Source organism: Sus scrofa, chromosome 17, assembly GCF_000003025.6.
Source record: "Sus scrofa isolate TJ Tabasco breed Duroc chromosome 17, Sscrofa11.1, whole genome shotgun sequence".
Classification (NCBI taxonomy): domain Eukaryota; kingdom Metazoa; phylum Chordata; class Mammalia; order Artiodactyla; family Suidae; genus Sus; species Sus scrofa.
The window spans coordinates 48,237,600-48,261,123 of record NC_010459.5 but is presented as its reverse complement, the minus strand read 5'-3'; the positions used below and the strand labels follow the sequence as shown (position 1 = coordinate 48,261,123).

Here is a 23,524-nt window from a genome sequence, read left to right as displayed (position 1 = left end):
CCTTGCTCTCCTTCCAGGCTGGTAATGATAACAGAAAACCAGCAGTGCCTCTGGTTCACAAATACCAAAGCGGGTTTACAAATACCAACTCATTTTCTCCCATTAATCATCTTGTTAGCTAAACCAGTCTTATTATATATTTTTTCATATGAGGGAGCAGTGGCTTAGAGGGGCTAGATTTCTTGCCCAAATCACGTATTAGTAGAACATATTCAAGATATTATTGAAAATAAAAGATTTTGTGGTCAAGCAAGATTGGGAAATGTTGAGGTAAAGCATTGTCCTTACTCCAGAACGTCTTAGAGGCTTTAAGGTGTTGAACATGTGCGATATAGATGTCCAAGAGCGGAGGGTATCACAGTGCCTTCCTCTTGCTCTCCTCTGTGAACACCTTAAGGTCTCGGTGTTCTTCCAAACTAACTGCTCTTCCTGCCACACTCGGTTTGCTCTCTGTACTTTGGGGTTAACTAATGATTACCATGTATCATGAGACAAGCGCTTTTAAAGCTCCATCAACTTTCTTGTGCCAAAAGAGTTGTGAGCAGCATGTGTCTAGGCTATTCAGCTAAAGCAGAATTAAAAGTAAACTATGAAGAAGTTAAAAGGGCAGTGACCAACAGAAGATTACCCTCTATGTTATTCTCATTAATGGGAAGGGTTAATGAAAGGATTAGAGTAAGGCCACTGTCTGAAGCAGCAGCACATTAGGGAAATATGAAGTATACTGACAGCTAAATATGTAATACCAGCATGCCTGCTGCTTTTTAAATGGTGGTTTCATTACCACCAGATATGAATATTTATAGTGATAGTCATTTTCATTCTTTATCCTAGCACTAAAAAATAAAAGATAACGGGTCAACTGGACTAATTACTTTATGTTCAGAAAATAATTCCCCTCAAAGAATCAAAACTGCTCTAGACCATAAGACTCTTTTCCCTTTATTTCACATTCAAACCCACATTATTGTTGACCTATGTAAAAACCAACATCTTTAGGCAAGGATCGGGAAAACTTAAGTTGCATTGGTGAACAGTTATAAAGCAGAATGTCTTATAACTTTCTTTAGCTATAAAACATATCTTGAGTGGTCCCCTGGTTTGGATCTGGAATTATTGAATTACTCAAGATTAGGTTGATCCTTTAGCTAGTGGGCAAGCTTTGAAGAACCTTGAATTATAAGTGATTTTGCTTTAAGTGAGTATACTTAATTATGCAATTGGAAATTGAGTTAGTAATAACAGATACTTAGGGTCAAAGAGGATACAAGAAATTTATTTTTAATCTTCAGAAATTCTGATAGTCAAGAGAAAAAATAGGAAAAACACGATTTTCATTCCATTTTAAAAATTAGGCTTATAAACATATGACTGAACTCTTTGCAGCCTTTGGGAAATTTATATTAGGACAGCATCAGAGTCGCTAGAACAGCTTGTTGGAAATACAGATCCTTGAATGCAGCTCCCTACCCCTATTCCCCTGACCAATCTCTGGAGGTGGGGACTAGAAAATCTTCCTCTCAAAAGCCATCCATGTAGTTCTTATGTACATTAAAGTTTTGAGAATCCGATTTAGGGCTTTAAGAAATGAGTTTTCAGTGGAAATGGAGGGTGGAAGCAGATTCTAGTACTAATCTGTTTGTATACAGATTACTGATGGAAATTGACAGCTCTGGTTTATGGTTGGATTTACCTTAATGGATTTGTTTCGGGCAAGACCTTATTATTATTATTTTTTTTTTTTTTTTTTTTGCAAGACCTTAATTTTAACTATGAAATGTTTTTTGACTTCATAGTTTGAACTAGATGTAATAGGAATAGTTAGAATGTCTGGAGTTTTTGATATTTTAATTCCTTCCATTCACATCAGTCACATGCTTTCACCTAATGAGAAGGAAGCAAACCTACTACAGTTCATGGTCTGCTTAACTTCAGGTTTGTTCCACTTTGCTTGTAGCGATGTGGATGTGAAATTCTATGTATGTGTGGCCATTTCTTTCTTTTTGTCAAGAGTTGCATTTAGATATGAAAACAAAATGCCTCAGAAGTTGTAGCCCCTACCAGCAAAACAATACTGACAGCTCTGGTTTACAGAATTTAGAGAGAACTTTAGTGGATAGCTTGCCCTTTATTAGCCAAAAAAGTGGATAACATGCTATTAAAAAATTGGCAAGCTCGGTGGTTAATAGTTTTCCTGCTAGTTTATAACTATATGGTTGGGAAAAGAAATTTTAACCTTTGGGGATTTAAGTGATCAGATGAAATTGAAGGGAAGTGGTGGACTGCCCACTCCTCCTTTTGGGGCAGGGGGCACTGACCTAATAATTGGATATTATTATTACCTTTAGCACTACAGAAACTTAGGTTAATGATCCCATTTCCTTTGGAGGTTGCTGTTTGAGTATACTTTCTAAACTGTTTTCAGGGACTATATATATTTACAGATTTTAACCATTGTGATATATTCTCTGTAACAGGTTATGTTTCTGAGTTATTTCCTCTTGAATACAAGAGTTTAGAGGGATTTCTAAATAGACGACCTAAGCATATGCTATGTATACTCTAGAGAGATAAATAGCTAATAGAGTAGTACTGTAGTTCCTGAATACCTGCCCAGAATCACCGGAGAAACTTGTTAAAACATGGATTCCTAGGCTTCATCCTCAGATTCTAAAAGTTTAAGGCGGTGTCTGGGAATCTTGTTTTTAAACATCTTCTCAGGTGGAGCTGATGTATCTTCACTAAAGAAATATGATGTGAAGAATGAAAAGAAAATTGGGAGTTGTTTAATGGGTATAAGAGAGTTAGTTTTGCAAGATGATAAAGTTCTGGAGACCTGTTGCACAACAGCGTGAATGTGCATAACACCAGTAAACTGTAAGGTTATAAATAATTAAGATGGTAAGTGTATGTTATATGTTTTTTTAATCACAATTAGTTTTTTAAAGATATTAGGGAAAAAATAAGGAAAGGTAAGTTTGTTGTCTCTTTCTTCCCAAGCTGTGGATTGTTGGTTATTAAATACTGATTCTTCTGGCCATTAGTTCATTTTATCTCCCTTTATTGAAGGTAAAATCATAGCCTTTTAAATATTTTTCTCCCACCTGTTCCCTTCAGTGTCAAACCAGTGATCCTTGAAGACCATTATTATAATGGGCAATAATTTTTGAATGTCTTAGGTTTAAATACCTCCCTCCTTTTTTTGGATAATATACATGTAGTAAGCCTTCCTTAATTTAGCTTCACTGAAACTCTATGGTAGCTCAGTTCATAGCCTCCTGCAAGGCCCTCTTGACACCAGCTTCTTCCTTTTCCATAGCAGTTTTTCATTTTTCTGGCTTACGTCTGTTAATTCCTCTCTTTTTCTCCCCTTATCCTCCCATTCCCTACATTAATCCTCCTATGGTATTTCTTATTACGTCCTTCATGCCATTCCTTTCCCGTTGCATGTTTTGGAATGATGTCTGTGTCTCTCTTTTCTGGTAAACTTCTGCATATTCTTCAGAACTCAGTTTAAATGTTACTTTTTAGGCCTTCCCCATCTTCTCACCTGTCCCTTCCCAGTCTTCTCTCTGCCCTGCTTCTCTCTCCTGCTCCACACAGACACAAAGTTAGGCCTTTATCTCTGCCATAATCCCACTTTAAATTATATTGTGACTATCTATATACATGTGCGTCTCTCCTTTATTAAACAGTGAACTTTAAGGCACAGACTTGAGCCTTGATATTTCCGTATATCTAAGACCAAGTACAGAGTGTGACAGGTAGTAGGTATGGAAGCTTTTGGTGTACTGATTATAACTATACTTTTCAAGTTCATTAATTTAGTTCTCTAAGGATCTCTCCTTGTGCAATTGAGTTGAAATTTTACCTGATTTAAATAAACCTGTATTTTGAATTTTTTTGTAGATCCAGCTTTTTTGCTGGTTTATATTAGATCAGCCTTTGTCAGTCCAAATTCGTGAGCTTTTTCTCTTAGCTGATATTCTCCTTGAATCTCCATAACTAATATCACTTTATCAGGTTCAGAAAAATCAAATGACTTGACTAAATCCCACCCCCTCACTCCTGCACACAAAAGTAGGGCTAGAACTCAGATTTGCTGATCCTAGCCAAGTGTTCTTTCCTCAAAAGAAATAAAAAGGGCCGGAAATTAAATGTCGATGTCTGAGGGGTTGAAATGAATAGAATTTCAGTAGCAAAAGCCAGCAACATTGTGGTTTGAGGTGATAGAAATCAAAAGTGGTAATTGAATAAGTAGATCCTACTCTATTGGGTGTCTGGGGCACTTAAACATTGGAGCGACCAGCATACACTGGGCCTTTTCCAGGTGCCATCAGCATTTGATCAGGGAGTCCTCACACAAGTGTTCAAAATGGTCTTTCCACTCCCTATTGGAGGCAGCACAGCGTGTTAAGCACTTTGGTGTCAGACAGACTTGGTTTTGACTTCTAGCGCTGCTTTCTGATCATCTTGTGACCTCCGATAAATCATTTAATTTCTCTAAATTTCAAATTTTCTCATTTGCAAAATAGAGATCATCATAGTACTTAACTCTGAGAGTTGTAGAAAGGATTGCATGAGATAAGGCACATAATGTTCTCAGTACAGGCTCTGGGGCAGAGTAAGCATTTTTCTGTAAGTATAAGTCACCGTTTTCCCCTTTCCTGTTCCCTGGAATAGTATTCTAATACAGTTAAAGATATAATAATAATTTTAATTAGAGAAAGAAGGAATGCATAGTTTGCAAAGTGAGCTTGGGGTTCATTTAGAAACAGCAGGCAGAGCATTCTCTTATCCCTGACTCGTTACAGTATAACTTGTTATAATATCCCTGATGTATTAATATATCATCAGATATATTTAAATGAGAAATCCTGTCCTTTCCCTTCCCAATTTTGGGAGTTCTGTGTGACATCCACTATATTGTCAGTATGGTTTTCCAAGTAGCATTATCTTTCATCATGTATTTCCAATTTAATAATCCCTGATTGTCAGTTGGTTTTCAACTAGGCCTGTTGGCAAGCTTTATTTCATTTGTAATCACTTACTGAAATTGTATAGGCTTCTGGATTATTTCAGCAGCCAGTGGTGATACTGTCAAATATTACAGTTCATACTGCGTTTGTTTAGAATAGTTCTTGTTTTGCATTGCTATAGCCCTTAAAGTGTAGAAATTGGTTTTAAGGTGGAAAGAGTTGTTTTATGATGGTACAATTAAAAATAGAGCAAAGCAGTTCTTGATAGTATGAGTGAAACATACATTTTTATTTATAGCATTATCAAAGGACCATTGTGTGAACCTTGTCTGATATATTAGTCTAAAATAAAATTGTAGGAGTTCCCATCGTGGTGCGGTGGTTAACAAATCCGACTAGGAACCATGAGGTTGCGGTTCGATCCCTGGCCTTGCTCAGTGGGTTAAGGATCCGGCGTGGCTGTGAACTGTGGTGTAGGTCACAGGCGCAGCTCGGATCCTGTGATGCTGTGGCTCTGGCGTAGGCCGGTGGCTACAGCTCTGATTAGACCCCTAGCCTGGGAATCTCCATATGCCTCGGGAAGCAGCCCTAGAAAAGGCAAAAAATAAAATAAAATAAAATAAAATTGTAGATTAAGCATTGTGTTTTCCTTTGGAAGTTTCTTTACCCCATTCTTTTGTGATTAAAACAGCTCTGCCATTTCCTGTATAACATCATGTTTTCTAGATTATTTTTTCCACTTTTTTTCCTTTTATGTAAATCCCTTCAGTTGGTGCTGTTTTTTTTTTTTTTATTTATTTTTTGTCTGAGAGGTACTTTTAACTGCTTTCACCACTTGGAAATTATATTCAGGCCAGGGTTATAGTGATGCAGATTTTGAATGGCATCCCCATTGCTAATATAATTGATAAAATATAGAACTACCAAGCTGAGGTAGAAGAGAAACTAAGAGGCTGACTTGGCCAGTATAAAATATAGCAGGAGGAAAAAGAAGCACCATTTCTTCCCTTTTCCATGTTTCCTTGGAGACTCCTAAGTTGCCACTGCCCTCTTGATTAAATTCGCTCCAATTTTGGTTCCTACCTAATATACAGATAGGTCCCCAAATAGTTCTTTCCATCTGTTTTCATTTCTTTATATTAACATCATTTCTATTTCCTTGGTTTAGGTTATGTTATCTCTGTAAAGATTTAAATACAGAGAAAATAATCTGGAAGAAAAATAATCTGATTCAACTAATTAATCCAAAAGCCCCCTTTACCAGTCCAAATGAACCTCCACTTGATTTACATTGTTCTGCCATTGTGTGACTATATGTATATGTGTGTGTGTGTATATATATATACATATGCACACACACGCATGTTCTTTTTCTCACGTTATCCTCTATCATGTTTCATCACAAGTGACTAGATATAATTCTCTGAAGGTTTTTTTTTCCTGATTCTTTAAATCTTTGCTGTACCATGAACAGCTCCCTGAAGTTCATTTGTACTTTTGGTAGCTTCTTGGTTCTTCTTGTACTTCTGAACTCAGGTTTTCCAAAAGTTCTATGTGTATGTTTTTTGTGTATAGGAATTGGTGGTGATGGTAGTTTCTCAAAACTCACTGCAAACCCCTCTACTCTACCCTAGCCTGAGCAGTCCTCTTAGATAGCAATGAAACTATCAAAATTTTCTAAACAAACGCTTGACATACCACACTAAATGTTTGCTAACCCCTAAAATTAAGAAAATGGTCTAAGAGTTCTCTTTTTTTGTAGGAAAAAAATAAGGCACCCCATTCAAATATAATTGATTTGGACTACTCCATGAAAATAGATATTAGGAAGGAAATTACAGTCAGAATGATTTAAAGATATAATCTGGAATTTTTAAATAATCTTTCAAGTGACTACAAAAAATTTCACCAGGGATTTCCTGTTTTGGCTCAGCGAGCTACAAACCCGACTGGTATCCATGAGGATACGGGCTCAATCCCTGCAGTGGGTTAAGGATCCTTTGTTGCTGTGAGCTGTGGTGTAGATGGCAGACCCAGTTCGGTTCCCAAGTGGCTGTGGCTGTGGCCAGCAGCTACAGCTCTGATTCCACCCTTAGCCTGGGAACTCCTTGTACTGCAGGTATGGCACTAAAAAAAAAAAAAGAAAATTTCACCTGCTTCAAAGGAAAATATTTCTCTTTTTCATTCTAACTGGAACCAGTTTTGCCCCAGAGGTATATATAGTATATAACTACTTAGGTCTCCCCACTCCTATATGTAGGCACTCACAGAATTGGATATAATTATACAGTGTAGTAGTCCTTTTCATATGATATGGGCACATTATGTAGTATTTATAGACATAATTAAACCATAATATAGACCAATTAAAGTAGTATCATATATTCCATATAATCCATTCTCATCTAAATGTTTGCCAAGTCACGTCATTGTTTAGATAGGTTTTCTTTATTCACAGGACCATTTAATAATACATGGAATCTGCTGAGAAATGTGATACTTATTTAAAAGAAATCTGCACACCACTACCACCCCACCCCACCCCCATGTATTTCAGAGATACTTTACTTTGAAAACTTACTTAAATAATCAAAGACAGGAGTTCCCATTGTGGCAGCAGCTACAACTCCAATTCAGTCCCTAGCCTGGGAACTTCCATATGCTGCAAGTGCAGCCCTCAAAAGCAAAAAAATAAGTAAATAAATAAAGACATTACATTTCATAGTCACCCTGTATTAGAAAACAGTACAGGAGTTCCCATTGTGGCTCAGTGGAAACAGATATGACTAGCATCCATGAGAACACAGGTTTGATCCCTGGCCTTGCTCAATGTGTTAAGGATTTGGTGTTGCTGTGAGCTGTGGTGTAGGTTGCAGACGTGGCTCGGATCCCCCACGTGGCTGTGGCCGGCGGCTACAGCTCCAATTGGACCCCTAGCCTGGGAACCTCCATATGCCGCAGGTACAGCCCTAAAAAGACCAAAAAGGGGGGGGGCAGTACAAAGTGAGCAGACTAGGTCAGTAGACCCTTCTAAACCTGAACTGATACTCTTCATAATTACATACAAAAGAACTAGATATTCCCTGTAAGGCCTGTCATATACTATGTAATTCAGGCCTTAATAAACTTTAAGGGTTGGAAATTGTGACATGCAGTACCACAGCCGTGGTCAGATATTACTGGCCAGGCCCTGCATAGAACAGATTTCCTGATTCTTTAAAAATAGAGGTGTTAGGTGTTCCCATTGTGGCTCCGCAGTTAACGAACCCGACTGGTATCCGTGAGGACCTGGGTTCGATTCCTGGCCTCACTCAGTGGGTTAAGTATCCAGTGTTGCCATGAGCTGTGGTATAGGTCACAGACGCAGCTTGGATCTTACATTGCTGTGGCTGTGGCGTAGGCCAGTGGCTAGAGTTCTGATTGGACCTTTAGCCTGGGAACCTCCATATGCCACTGATGCGGCCCTAAAAAGACCCTACCCCACCCCTCCGAAAAAAACAGAGGAGTTATAGCTTGTGTCTGCTCAATTAAAAAGGTAAGAGACGTGTTAGGTGGAATATGCTTCTCTAACTGTTTAGATATGTTACCTTCAGTTTTGTCAGAAGCCATTCTCCTAAAGATAATAATAGACTTCTGACTTAAAATGAAGTAAGATCATTCTTACTTGAACAGGAACTCAAAGTTGACAACATAGCAAGGTAAAGAAACATAGCAAGTTTTGTTATTACTGTGGTCTTTCATGTGATAGGACTCTGGTTAGAATTTTTCAAATACACAATTTACTATTTTAAAGCACTCTAATTATGTAAGTGCTTAATACCACTTACTGTCATTAGATACACTGTTAATTGTTTAATATGGAACAAGGGAAATAAAGTTACAGTGGAAAGCAGTTTTGGTTCTCCACCTAAGTATGAAAATTTTAATGTACTTAAGTCATATAAAAATTGTCAGGTGTGATCTTTGGGCATAGATTAGTGTATTTCTTTAGCTGTTTTATCAGTTCTTATACATAGTGTTTTTATTATTTACTACAGTTTTTGCAAAACAGGTTTGTTTTTATTTAGCAGGCTTGGCTTTCTCTAAGTTTGTATATTTCCACTGTTCTTATCTAGTTGTATATGCCAGGCTTCTGCAGTGAGAACTTATGAGGAGTGCTTTATTACCTAACCTCACTATACCGAATGCCAGTCTTATCCTTAGGTACTTAACCTATGAGGATTATAGATGTTAGCATGTCGTATACTTCGTTTAGAAAAAAATTAAAGTTTCTTTCCTACATCTCATTCTGGAAGATTCTATCCAATGGAATGCAATACAAGCCAAACTAAAAGGAGACATCATGGAATATTAGAAGTTTTAAGACAGTGGATTCCAGCCATTACTATTTTGTAACATAAAATGGAAGTATTTGCCTTTGCTCTGTTTTTTAATTCTCTCCCTTTCTCCTCCTTTCAAAAAAGAATCTTATAGCTGGCTCTCCAAGAGTTTAGAGAACAACCTTTTCCCCTTTTGGAGGGGGTAGTTACTAGGTTTAGGTTTAGCAGAATATTAAGGCATTGACACAATCAGTTTTACACAAATTATATGTTAGCTGGAAAACCGAGGGACATTCCCTACCAGGCCCTAACAATGTACTGCCATAACTTAATAAAAATTGCCCAAGTGACAGTGTGTCTGCTGAATGGATTTTCTTACACCATCTGGTTGTCATTGTAGTTTTTTTTTGTTGTTGCTTTCATTTGAAATGTGCTGATGATCTTGTTTTTATTCCGTAGCATTGAACAGATGGGTTGATTATTCTTTTCAGATATTAATAAGGCAGCGGAAAGAAGAAATATGAATACGGCTCCATCAAGACCCAGCCCCACACGAAGGTAAAGTACCCTGAAGCAGTGAGTTACCTTGGGAGAGTTGGGCTCTGGGGAGTTAAGCCCAACTTCGTACATCAAGGGTCTTTTCTTCCCCCCCCAACAAATCAGAAACGCTCAAGCAAACAATAAGAACATGAACCTTGTGTGAAGGGCCTTGCTGCTTTTTTAAAAACATACATCAGGAGATGCAGAGGAAGCTTGGTGTTTTCGGTGACAAACCCAGCAAGTTCAGCTTGTAACATGAGTTGCAGGCGATTGGAAGAGGATAAACCTCTGTCTGTCCCCAGCTCACGTGTCACTGGGAGCCTCCACAGCAGGAGGAGTGCCCCAGGGTCATTGGTGTGTATCATGCTGCACTGCAGCAGGCAGCAGAGATTCGACTCTTCATTCCAAATGGTTGCCGGTCCAGATGTTAACCCAGGTTTACAGAAAGTGCTGCCTGAGAGACTGCTGCTGTGCCTGTGCTGCAGATCCTGTTTGCTCGCATGCTTGGGTTACCTATGAGGGGAAATAAAAAGGGCCAAAACCCTCCAACTCTCAGAAGTCTCCCTTTTTCTTAGCTTTCCTGGAAATAAAAGGCATTTCCCCAAATATTCTTCCTTTAAGTATTTACAAAAGACATAACCTGATGTGTACCCTCAAGATATGCACTAAACTAGCCCCTTCTCTCAAAGAAGAGCCTTATTAATGTTACCATTTAGGCCAAACATGAGTATGTTGTATTCAAACTGTCTGGCCCCATAAATAGCACACAAGTGTGCAGTTTTGTGTGGAATGTAGACACATGTGATATATTTTATATCTGGTGTCTCTTTGTGGCCCAAGTGGATACTTGGTATGGATTTTGCCTTTGCCCCTAAGTAAAATGCCAATTTTCCACAGTAACTATGTACCTCAACTGTATTACACAGTAGACTACATTTCATGTGATGAGCTAAACACGGCTGAGTGCAGTGAATCCTACTCTCCTATCTCCACAGGTCACTTGGGGATATACCCAGCTAGCTGAGCACTTACATATAAAGCTGTCCTGCTTTGGGGCAAAAACACCTATATTTTGTTACCTACTTACAGGAAAGAGTGGCTTCCATGTGTTTGGTGTATGTGCCCCCACTTGAATGTGAAGGGTATTTTCTAAGCTACCAGGAATATATTGCACATGTCTGTTCTGCAGAGTTCTTTGCCTAGGGGCAAAGTAATGCTGCTGATTTCACTTAGATTCTTTGAGCACTCTGCCTGCACGAAGAGTTGAATCTGACACCACAACTGTAGCTATACTACAGCTGTTAGTGGGTGCCCTGGTCATCCATTGGTTTCACTGCAGAATTGAGTGTATACATTGGTACTGTTTGTTCTAACACCATAAGGAATGCGTGCAGCTTGCAGGTAAATACTGTCTTCATTGATCTTATGTGTATGTTTGAGTATCCTAAAGAACATAAATGAATCCTGTAGAACTTCAGCAATTCCGTATATTGTCTGCTTCCATTGTGCTGAATCTAACTGTGCTGCAGATGTTGAGCAGTCCTTTCTGTGTTGCTCCTCATTGCCCCAGTAATAAACATGGAATATAGGTGACTAAAAGTTCATATCTAATGGTCAGAAATACAGGGTTCCATTGGAAGTTGTGGTTGCTAAATGTTTTGAAAGGAGATATGTATATCCAATTTCTAAGGAGCTCTAATATATGTATTTGAAATGGGTAGCTTACCAGGAGTATGGATTTGGTCACTATGAAGATACTGATTCCACTGATAAAATTCTGCCCTCTTGTCCCCATGATGCTTATGGTCTCTGGATAATGTCGACTGTGTGTTTCTGCAGATGAAAAAGTGGGAGGATACACATCACAGAATATAGAGTAGTTCCCATTTGTGCTATGAATCGAGAAGAGTATTTTATGTCATCCCATTAATAATATACTTAACCAGATGCTTTTAACCTTTCCAGTTGACTGTAAGTATTCAGCAGACATTGGCAGTGTTGGGGAAATAATTGACACCCCTGGTAAAATCCAATATAGACATTGCCAGAGCATTAAATTTAAAGATTAATTTCATCCCAGCTTAAAATGCAACTCCATAGTTTCATCTATAGTGGAATAAATATCTTTATGCTTTTTTTCTTTATTAAATACCCTCCACCAAAGAAAAAGATGTAAGCAGCATTGGAGGGGCCTTTTAAAATCTTCTCTGTACCAGGTACATAAATATGTGTCACTTTGTATACCTTTTAGTATATCTTCTTCAGAAATAAATTCTAAAATGAGGTTGTCTAGAATATGCATAGGGCATTGTCTTCCCGCTTTATTTATACAGTCAGTAGGAGGGATAAGCTATGCTGATTTAAATTCCCCTTGGTGATATGTTCCTAAGTTCCTCAACATGTTATTTACCATAATGAAGTTTCATATGGTCATGCTTAATAGAGTTCAGGGAAGAAGGATGTTCACGTTTAGTAAAATCTGCTCTGAGTCCCCTCTAAAATCTGAGCAGAGAGTCCCAGTTTTTGTGTGGTTTTTTTTTGTTTTGTTTTGTTTTGCTTTGTTTTACATTTGAAAATAAAAAATTTCAAACTCTAGAGCCAGAGAAATTGAGCAAAACAGAACACTAACATTTTAATCATTGCCCTTATCATGTATTATCTCTTAAGATATACCAATAGGACAGAAGTAAAATACAATAAGTAGGCAGGGTGGTTGGTTAAACTGGAAAGGGCTAATTCTTTGAGTATGAGCATTGCTTATCACTCTCTTTGGGTACATGCATCCAGTCAAAAACCTTGAGATAATTCCAGATGTACTGATAGGTTGACAGCAAGCCAACTGCCTTCATTCGGCAACCCTAATCATATTATGGGCCCCCAGCCATGGGGGAATGCAATATGCACAGGAAAAACAAACAAATAAAAACACTACCTATAGCAAACATTTCCCTTAAGTTGTAACTCTGTGTCTTCAGTGTTGCTACTTTAATAGAAAATTGTTTTTAAGCATGCTGGCAGGACCTTTGTAACACCTTGTTTTGCTGGACTTTAACCTTGAGTGTCAAAACACCTAGGTATCTTTGGGAATTTTCACAGAATTATCACCTCTTCAAATGTCTCTGTAAGCCCCAGTTCTGCTGTTCAGTAATATGCCTCTCCAATGACTCTAGCTGTCAGAATGTGGTTCTGACAGTATTGGCCCAGCCAAGCACAGAATTCTGCCTCAGGGATTCCTATTCTGGATCAGATTTCAACCTGAATTCTCATCATTTAACCTGTGGGCCACTTCATTGGACTCCTTTGAGTACATCGCATAGTTACCACTGCAAGTTGTCTACCATTGCATCAGGCCTTACCTTCCTCAAAGACTGGACCATGATTCTAGTTGTACCTCGGTTCTCATTTTCCATGTTAGCTCAACACCTTGGCCATCTAGGTCTTGGAACAAGCCCTTATGCGGATGTGGCTTCCAAGTGAGACTGTATTTCCCACCTTCCTGCATGACCTAAAGAAAAGCAAATAGAATTAACTTGTCTACAGCAAGAACTCTACAAAGAATTTACCCTATGGATTCATGAAGGATGTTAGGCCTGGTGCCGCTTTCGTGAAAATTAATCAAGGATTGGCTTCATCGAAATAACCTAGACATCGTCAACATTTCAGTTAAAAAAGAAAGAAAAAGATAACCCCGCTCTAGACAAGCTTCTTACATGGCCCGAGGTGATTTCTATGTATCCACGTGTTAATTCCTTTGATAACTGCTTGCTTCTTGGGTACAAGACAGCTGTAGCTCTAGGTGGGCCTCACAATTAAAGATTCCAGGCTGTGATTACCTCTCTCCCAACACCTAAAGAACTGTCAGTTCTCAGTAAGTGCCACCTCTCTCTCCACAGAAAAGTTGTATTTGTGTTTGAGAAAATCATCCTCGTACTTCTAAGGAAGAATGGGCACTTATAAAACTTGAATCTGTGAGGCATGTGATGTCTCATCCTACTTGCACCTAATGGCAAAATTCTGCACAAGTCTGTTGTCTGTTTCTAGCAGTAGCATGGAGCCATCCATCATGGTCAGGGATCAACATCACACAGCAGCCAGCCGTTTAGAGAAAAGGATTTGCGAACAGTATCCGAGACAGAACAGAAGTATGAAGAGCTGATGATTTTTTTCCGGAAGCAAAAAAAAAAAAAAAAAAAAAAAGGCTGACCTCCCATGGAAAATACCCCAGTAAACAGAAAGAAAGGAGATGCTGACAAAGTAAAGGACAGAGGCCTTCCTCCCTGACCTTCTGTACGCCAAGACCAAAGAACACCATCCTGGGCTTGAGGTCTCAGTCTGTCCAGAGAGAAGCTCAGAGTCTGTCAGTCTTCCAAGATAATCACCTCCTCAGTGCTTGCCTTGTAAGCTCTCAAATGCTTAGTGCTCTGCATCCCCCTGTAGTCCCCAAGAGGAGCACATCTACCAGAAGCACATTACTTGCCATCTGAGCCGTGGTTTTTCCCTTCCCCCATCCCTCCTTAACCTCTCAAATATTTGTAAATGGTGTGACTATATTTATCTCAAAGCAAAAAATATTTGACTTTTTTCCCTTCTGCTGAGTAGATGAGGAATTTGCGACAGGATTTTAGTGATATTTGTAAACTGCCTTCAGTGTGTTAACTCTGGTACTGAAATTTATTTAACTACTGTTCAGTTTCTTTTTAGCCTCTAGTGACCTGGTATCTGAGGGTGCAATGCATTGGTCTCCATTTAAACACCTTTGGTGCCATAGGATGATATGGTGAACTTTATTCTCTGGAAACTTGCTTCAGGTCCACTTGTTAGCCGAGATGAGGCATCTCATTCAGCAGGCTTCATCCTGGCAGCACTTTAAATCCTGCACACTGTACCACTCTTTTGTTATCGGGTTCTTGTTTTGCGAAAGATGTTGGGGCCAGCAGCAGAAGCCCTTTTGTTCTGAGGAGTTCTTTGTTTGGGTTCGAAAATGACCTTAAAGGGGTTTTTGCTGTGTTTTTGTCTCCAGAGCAGCAGTCTGCCATACTGCTCATCTTTTGGAGAAAAGGGAAATGCTTTGCCTTTTCTTTTTAGAGAATTACTATCTGTCCCTGCTTCTGCCCTTCTTTTGGTTCTTCTTTCCCTTGTGAATATTATCTCTTCTACATTTTTACCCAGAAGGCACTTTGAGGGGGAATTCAGCTTCGTTGAACAGTCTTTAGATTAAGGGGAGGGGAGTGCTTGCCCTCTCAAACTGGAACCATGAACTTAGACCTTGGGAATCTGGGGTGTTATGATTGATCAACCTCCAGGGATAGACTCTTGACAGGTGAGTAAGGTATTTCAGTGGATTCACAAGAATGAGAACCAAATATGGCATTTATAATTATCCTAAGGCTCTGAAAAATGTGACATGGTGTTCTTATCCATGTCCCCACCCCCATTTTCACCAGCCCACAGCTTTGTGTGTGGTCTGTGGTCTGTCAGGTTCATAATCTCTCTCAACCTTGATTGCCAAGAACACTTGAAATCTGACCACCTCTAATGACTATGTCTAACTGTTCCCCAAGCCAGGTTTATCTGCCGATCATTAATCCAAAAATGCTTTACAATTGTCCCTTCCCATTGGATCCTGGGTGTTTGCCCATATTATACACTGTATCAGATGTTATGCGTGTTAGGAGGATTATGTGACATAATGAAAGTTGAAGTAATAATCTTGGTTGGTCTGCACTGTGTTCTAATAGGAAAAATATTTAGGTGTCCTCATTTAAATTCACTGATCTCCCATATATTTGCTCCCACAAATCAGAAGTACTTCTGAGCCTTAAGATATATGACAAGGACTTTTAAGAGAAGCAAAATTGGCATTACAATTTTTTTTTTCTGTGACCATGTGAATAAAGTGAAATTGAGGTTTTCTTCCAAGCTGAGGGCATTGAATGCCTATATGTGTAATCACAGTAGATGACAAAAGTATAAATAAAACATGATGCCTACTCTTGAGAGGCTTACAATTCAGGTGAATGATTTGATTCAATTCATTAAACATTACTGAACTCTGCTGTGTTCTAGAGATACAAAGCCTTCAAGAGAGCTTACTGTTTGGTAGGGAAGCTATGTAAACAAATAACTACAGAAAGGTATGATAAGTGTAGTAATAGAAATATGTGCAGAGCAAGATTCACTTCACGTATTCATGGAGCATCTGCTATAGTATAAACCTGTATAGTGCTGTACAGTGAAGAGGCAAACTGACAGCCCTTATCCTCATGGACTTACAGTCTAGTAGGGCAGACAGACATTAAACAAGTAAATTGATACGTGGTATCAAATTGCGATAAATGACATAAGTGAAAACACAGTGCTATGAGAAAATGTGGCCAGGATTTAGGGACAGAAGATAGCCTTTTAAACCCACAGAATCAGGGAGTAAGGGATCCTTAAGCCCGAAACCTGGAAAATGAGTATGGATTCGTTCCTGCTGCTCAAGTGGAGGTATCAGGAAAAGTCTTGATTAGTTACAGCTAAAAGGCCAATATGGTAAGAAAGCGGTGAACTGGGGAGAGGGTAAGATGAGATTGGACATTGTAAATCAAGTATAATAAAAAAAATAAAAGACGAGGTTGGAGACAACCTTAAGAGCCAAGACTGTGCAGAACCTTACTAGCCTTAGTAGAGGTTTCGGACTGAATTCTGAGTACTGTGGGAAACCAGTGAAGAATTTTACATATTTGTTTATTTACTTTTTTATTTTATTGCTACACCTGCGGCATATGGAAGTTCTGGTCCAGAGATTGAACCCAGCCACAGATATGACCTATACCACAGCTATGGTGACACCAGATACTTTTAACCCACTGCACCTTGCCAGGGATCAAACCTGTGCCTCTGGAGGTTGCGGGCTAGGGGTTGAATCTGAGCTGCAGCTGCCAGCCTACACCACAGCTACAGCAGCTCAGGATCCTTAACCCACTGAACAAGACCAGGGATCAAACCTGCAACCTCATGGTTCCTAGTCGGATTCATTTCTGCTACACTATGATGGGAACTCCATGTATTTGCATTCTTAACCCATTGCAGGAACCCCGAGTTTTACATTTTTAAAAGATCACTCTAGTGTAATCTTAAGATTAAGGAAAAGGCAAGAGCAGAAATGGGGAGATTACTTTAGAAGACTCTTACTGTGGTTTTGGGAGAGATGATTATGGGTTGGCCTTCAGAGGTACCAATGGAAGTAAAGAAGCATGGGCAGAATTGGAATTCCTGTCGTGGCTCAGCGGAAATGAATCTGCCTAGCATCTATGAGTACTCAGGCTCAATCCCTGGCCTTGCTCAGTGGGTCAGTTAAGAATCCATCATTGCCGTGAGCTGTGGTGTAGGTCGCAGATGCAGCTCAGATCTGGTGTGGCTGTGGCTGTGGCATAGGCCTGGGCTACAACTCCAATTCGACCCCTAGCCCAGGAACCTCCATATGCCATGGGTGTGGCCCTAAGGGGGAGGGGGGAGACAAGAAACATGGACAGAATGGGTATCAATTTCAGAGAAAGTGTGAATAGAATTTGGAAATTTGATTGGAAGAATGGATGAGGCCTTAAGGAAAGGACAGCATCCAATTTCCTGGCTTGAACAACTGAGTAGGTAGATGTATATATCATTTATTGAAAAGGAAAGGACTGGAGGAGGAGCATATTTGTTGGGAAAGATCAAGAGTTCAGGGCAGGTTTTACGGAGAAGGTGATCCTTAAAGTGGGTCAAACAAGAAACTGTTATAAAAAGGTAAACCAGATCAAGATAATAATAGAAATAGTACATACTCTAAAAGAGTTGAGCAGGAGAAGAGATCAGCAGTTACCAGAGAGATTCAGGAAGATTTCTTGGAGGACAGGGGACATGAACTTGCCTTTGAGGATTGGGTGATACTTGAATTAGTGCTTGAATTTTCCATGTTGGAAAGCCATACGAACAAAAATATTGACAGATAGATTGTGTGAGTTAAGTCATAAGACCAGCCTAAGTAGAGCTCAGGAGGTTGAATCAGGAAATGGGGAAGAGATAAGCCTTGGAAAGGGGCCAGATTTGTTAGGGAGGGGTGTCCAGAAGTGTAGTAGCCAAATTGCAGTTGGTAACAGGTAGAAATTTGGATAGTTGATCTGGTATTTGCTGAATGAATTGAAATCTGAAAGATTGGGTTCTGGTTTTCTATCTTGGAACCTCTTATTGGTGCCAGTGTAGAGATGAGGGCTTGTGTTGGAACTTAGGAATCCAGTGAGAATGAACAAGAAAGACAGGATTCAAGTGACTTAATGGGGATAGGGAAGAAGAATTACTTTCAGTAACTTAAACTTTGGAAACTGGGAGGATGATTTTTGGCAGAAGTGAAGTCAGATTGGGCCTGAGTGGGTTGAATAAGAAGTTTAATTTTAGATATTTTGGGAATGAGTTTCCGATGGGGTGGAATGTCTCATGAAGAATGTTGAATCAGAGCAAGCCAGACATACCTGTGACTTCAAACACTTTTTTCTTTAAACAAAAACACTCCGGCAAAAAGGAACCAGGTTCTTTCTACATAAACCCCAAACTGAGAGCGAGCACTTCTTAATAACTATCTTGAGAAGACAGAGAAACTGAATGTTCCTGTTCTTGACTATATGTATCATACTGTACTGCTCTTTCTTTTTTTTCCCCCTTAATTTGATTAATCCTGCTGGGGTTTTTTTGTTTTTTGTTTTTTGTTTTTTTTATCTTGCCCATGATTTTTTGAGTTTTTTTTTAAGTTTATTGAAACACAGTAGATTTACAATACTGTGATAATTTCTGCTGTAAAAACAGTGATTCAGTTTGCTAAATGTTTTGTTTTTCTTTTTCTGCCTTTTTTAGGGCCGCACCTGCGGCATATGGAAGTTCCCAGGCTAGGGATCAAATTGGAGTTGCCAGCCTACACAATGCCAGATCTGAGCCACATCTATAACCTACACCACAGCTCATGGCAAGGCCAGATCCTTAACCCACTGGGCGAGGCCAGGGATCAAACCCGAATCCTCTTGGATCCGAGTCGGGTTCATTAACTGCTGAGCTATGAAGGGAACTCCTGCTAGATGTTTTAAGTGAAGTTTTTTGTACTTTCAGGACAACTCCTTTGATCGTCATTACTTTGTATGAGATTATAATATTTACTTTTTTCCTCATGAGTCTTGCCCCTTACTGTCACCCCTAGACTCCCCCCTCCTTTTAAAGTCTCTTTCAGACAAGTCTGGTGGGAGGAAATAAGTTCTAGGGGAAGACACTTCACTTGGAAAAGCTGTTGAGATGGTGATGATAGTTTGACATGTATACGGAATACTGAATTACTCCCTGAAACCTGATAAATACTGGACCCCAGTCAAAACCTTGGCTCTAAATCATATATTCTTCCTTCGATATCCTGATCTTGAAATTCTAGAACCTCTAGTCTTTATTTGCTGACCAGATGGGTGACTGTCCTTACAATTTTGTGTTCTCACTGTTTGTGACTGCCATGTTTTAGAGAAAAATGTTTGGAGGGTGGGGCTTCCTCTTGTAACGAGCTGAAGGATTGGCTCCTTCAATTTCTTCTCTTAGCATCTTCTTGCTACCTCCCACAGAGATCCATATGGTTTTGGAGACAGTCGAGATACAAGACGTGATCGATCCCCAATTCGAGGAAGTCCAAGGAGAGAACCCAGGGATGGCAGAAATGGCCGAGATGCTCGGGATAGCAGAGACATGCGAGACATGCGAGACATGCGAGATCCCCGAGATTTGCGGGACCACAGAGATAGCAGAGACATGCGGGATCACAGAGACAGCAGAAGTATGCGTGATGCTCGGGACCTGAGGGATCTTAGAGACTTTCGTGACCTAAGAGACTCTAGGGATTTTCGAGATCACCGGGACCCCATGTATGACAGATACAGAGATATGAGAGACTCCCGAGATCCTATGTACAGGTACATGTACAGCTATTTCATTCGTCTTTTGTATGTGTGTTCTGACCTAGTCGAAAGCTCTACAGCACTGACTTCATTAGCCCTATGTGTTTCCAGTGTCTTATCAGATAGTAGATGTGCTCCTCAAATATTTGCTGAGTGTGTGAATGGTTGATAGATTATGCTTAGTGAATGAACCTAGGTCTCCTCTTGTGGCTTATGAAAGGCAGCATTGTGCAAATGGAAAAAAAGATGGAGTACAAATTGTTTTGGTCATGTAAAACCATAGGAAAGATACACAAATGGCCAATAAATACCTGAAAAGATGCTTGACGTCCTTCGTTATAAAAAAAATGCAAATCAAAGCCACAATGAAATACCACTTCATACCTACCAGGATGGCTACAATAATTTTTTTTTTTTTTTTTTTTTAAGCAAAGTAAATGTTGGAGTTCCCACTGTGGCACAGTGGAACCAAATCTTACTGGGAACCATGAGGTTGCAGGTTCGATCCCTGGCCTCACTCAGTGGATTAAGGATCTGGCATTGCCATGAGCTGTGGTAGAGGTTGCAGACGTGGCTCGGATCTGGCATGGCTGTGGCATAGGCCAGCAGCTGTAGCTCCTATTGGACCCTTAGCCTGGGAACCTCCATATGCTGCCAGTGCAGCCCTAAAAAGCCAAAAAAAATTTTAAAAATAGAAAAGTAAATGTTGGCAAGGGGTGGAGAAATTGGAACTCTCATACATTGCTGGTGAGACTGTGAAGTAGTATAACCACTGTGAAAAACAGTTTGGTGGTTCCTCAAAATGTTAAATATAGTAGAGTTAATGACCCATCAGTTCTCTTCCTGAATATATCTCCAAAAGAATTGAAAAGAGGAACTCACACAGATGTATGTGAATATACATAGAAACACTCTTCACAGAAGCTGGAAAGTAGACACAGCCTAAATGTCCACCAGTAGATGGATTTAAGCAGTGGTATATCGATACAGTAGAATGTTATTCAGCCATAAAATAGGCAGTTGTAACACCTGCTGAAATCTTGATGGACCTTAAAAACATTATGCAAAGTGAAATAGGCCAGACAGACACAAAAGACAAATATCATATGATTTCATTTTTATGAAGTATTTAGAAAAGGCAAATTCATATCAGACACAACTTAGATTTACAAGGAGATCCTGCTGAGTAGCATTGAGAACTTTGTCTAGATACTCATGTTGCAGCAGAACAAAGGGTGGGGGAAAAAAATGTAATTGTAATGTATACATGTAAGGATAACTTGATCCCCTTGCTGTACAGTGTGAAAAAAAAAAAAGGCAAATTCAGAGACAAAGTAGATTAGAGGTTACAGAGATGACGAATGAATTTCTGTTCAGAGTGATAAAAAGTGTTTGTCTTTTTTTAACTATAATTTAAAAAAAAAACAGGGAAGGAGGTGGGGGCATGGAATGAGTCCTCAAAACTAAAATTATCGATAATTGCTACCAGTTATTTTGTATTTACTTTAGGCCAGGGATCTTACTTTATGCTGAGAGCTTTCTGTACATCCTCCCAGTCATTTTGGAAGGTAGGTTAATAACTCAGTCACAGCCACAGAGCTGATAAGCGGTAAATTGCAGATACTAATCCCAAAGTCCTATGCTTTACTATGCTTACTACCTCACAGACAACCGGGGCTTAAAGAATTCTCTGTATTTGATTTTTGCAGGATAGGGCTAATCTTGTGCAAATTTCTTTTAACTTCAGGAGAGAAGGCTCATACGACCGATACCTGCGAATGGATGACTATTGCAGGAGGAAGGATGACTCTTACTTTGACCGTTACAGAGATAGCTTTGATGGACGAGGCCCTCCAGGCCCAGAAAATCAGTCTCGTGCAAAAGGTAAAGTAGCAGAAACAGTTTATTCTTATTACTAATAGAACACTTGACAAAAGAAAGAAACTGATAACCGACTGGAAGGAGGCTAATGACTTGGCTAAGCAATTTACAAAAAAAGAAATACAAAGGGCCTATTCATATATAGAGAGTACTCATCTTAAAAAATATTTGTAAGGAGTTCCCATTGCGGCTTAGTGGTAAAGAACCTGACTAGTATCCATGAGGACACAGGTTCAATCCCTGGCCTGGTTCATTGGGTTAAGGATCCAGCGTTGCAGTGAGCTGTGGTGTAGGTCACAGACACGGCTCTGATCCCGCATTGCTATGGCTGTGGCGTAGGCTGGTGGCTGCAGCTCCATTTCAACTCCTAGCCTGAGAACTTCCATACTCCATGGTTGCAGCCCTAAAAAGGCAAATTAGTACCATCATCTAGCTTAGTCATCTAACAAGAAGAAATAAATATGAAATTCCAGCATAAGAAAAGAAATAAAAACAGAAGATTGGAGCTGAAGAGGTTAGGTGCATGCTTTTTCCCCATTGATCAAATAACTACAACTATCTGCATTATGTATGTAGCATGTAGGATTTTTTGTTTTAGTTACAATTTTTACCCAACAGCATCTACTTTTTGAGTAAAGACAAACATTTTTTTAAGAGCTTTGTTTTTCTCAATACATCTTTAAAGATTTTTAAGTTGTTTCATACTTGGTCAAGAACTTCTTTTGTTTTTTTTCTCTTTTCTGGGCCACACCCATGGTACATGGAGGTTCCCAGGCTAGGGGTCTAATCGGAGCTGTACAGCACAGCTCTGTACAGCACAGCTCACAGCAACACGGGATCCTTAACCCACTGAGCGAGGCCAGGGATAGAACCTGCAACCTCATGGTTGCTGGTCGGATTCATTAACCACTGAGCCACAACGGGAACTCCAAGAACTTCATTTTTAATTTGTTATAAAACTTATACTTTACTGCCTCATTTTTAAAAAACAATTACAAGTACCTGTCTTAAATAGTTATCCCAAAAATGAAAATTAGAATAATAATGAAATACCATCTTTTACCTATCAAGTTGGCAGGAGTGGCTTTTTTTTTTTTTTTTTTTTTTTTTTTAATGACAGTACTCAGGGTTGACTAAGATGTGGAGGAACAGCACTAGGTGATCCACCCCTGTGAAGGAATAAATTAGTTACAGCCTTTCTGGAGGGCATTTTGATAGCATGTTTCAGATTAAAATAGTACCTTCAATCCAGATTAAACCATACCTTTTAGTCCAGTCATTCCATTTCAGTGAATTTGTAGTAAAATAATAATGGTTAATTTTAGGAAATAGTCTAGAGTATTAATTCAGAGAGAGAAAGTGTATGTGCTCAGACCTTCGCCTACAAGTAGTTCGGGATTCAAAATGAGGCTTGTGACTTACTTTCATAGAAAGGTACAGTCCATGTTTCAGTTTTCCTTGGTATTATCTTGCAGAGCGTTTGAAACGTGAGGAACGGCGAAGAGAAGAGCTTTATCGTCAATATTTTGAGGAAATCCAGAGACGATTTGATGCTGAGAGGCCTGTTGATTGTTCTGTGATTGTGGTCAACAAGCAGACTAAGTAAGAACCCTTTGGATGTTTCTCCTCTGTAAGAAGGGTCAAAAGAGAAATTCAGGCTCCTTCTTGGCAGCCATACACCGGACTTGGACTGTGTATTCTGGCATTGCTGCACTGTGTTAGTCAGAGTTCTGTCAGTTTAGGTGACAGAAAAAGCAATGCAAACTGGCTTAGGTCCCAAAGGGAAATTTTTAGTTTGTTTGACTGGGAAGTTCATCCAGGGTCAAACTGTCATAAAGACTTGGTATCTGTATTGCCTTCA

The 23,524-nt window shown here is 39.4% G+C and overlaps 1 protein-coding gene and 1 long non-coding RNA gene across 5 annotated transcripts in view; one reads left to right on the top strand and one right to left on the bottom strand.

Moving 5' to 3' along the window:
- The window catches only part of NCOA5 (nuclear receptor coactivator 5), a 32,467-nt gene that overhangs the window by 2,833 nt on the left and 6,110 nt on the right, over positions 1 to 23,524 (top strand). For 2 of the 4 annotated variants that reach the window (XM_001929147.7, XM_021078318.1), the window contains exons 2-5: positions 9,790 to 9,856; positions 19,453 to 19,797; positions 21,530 to 21,666; positions 23,139 to 23,265. In XM_001929147.7, coding sequence (XP_001929182.3) covers positions 9,819 to 9,856; positions 19,453 to 19,797; positions 21,530 to 21,666; positions 23,139 to 23,265 — 647 coding nt within the window. In that variant the 5' untranslated portion in view covers positions 9,790 to 9,818. The remainder of the gene's footprint in view (positions 1 to 9,789; positions 9,857 to 19,452; positions 19,798 to 21,529; positions 21,667 to 23,138; positions 23,266 to 23,524) is intronic. The other 2 variants (XM_021078317.1, XM_021078319.1) reach the window with 1 other exon arrangement.
- Positions 11,087 to 23,219, bottom strand: LOC106506695. The gene is made up of 3 exons (XR_001302159.2): positions 23,086 to 23,219; positions 13,195 to 13,343; positions 11,087 to 11,671 (listed from the first exon to the last, which is right to left on the bottom strand). It is a non-coding gene; the product is annotated as an uncharacterized LOC106506695 (long non-coding RNA).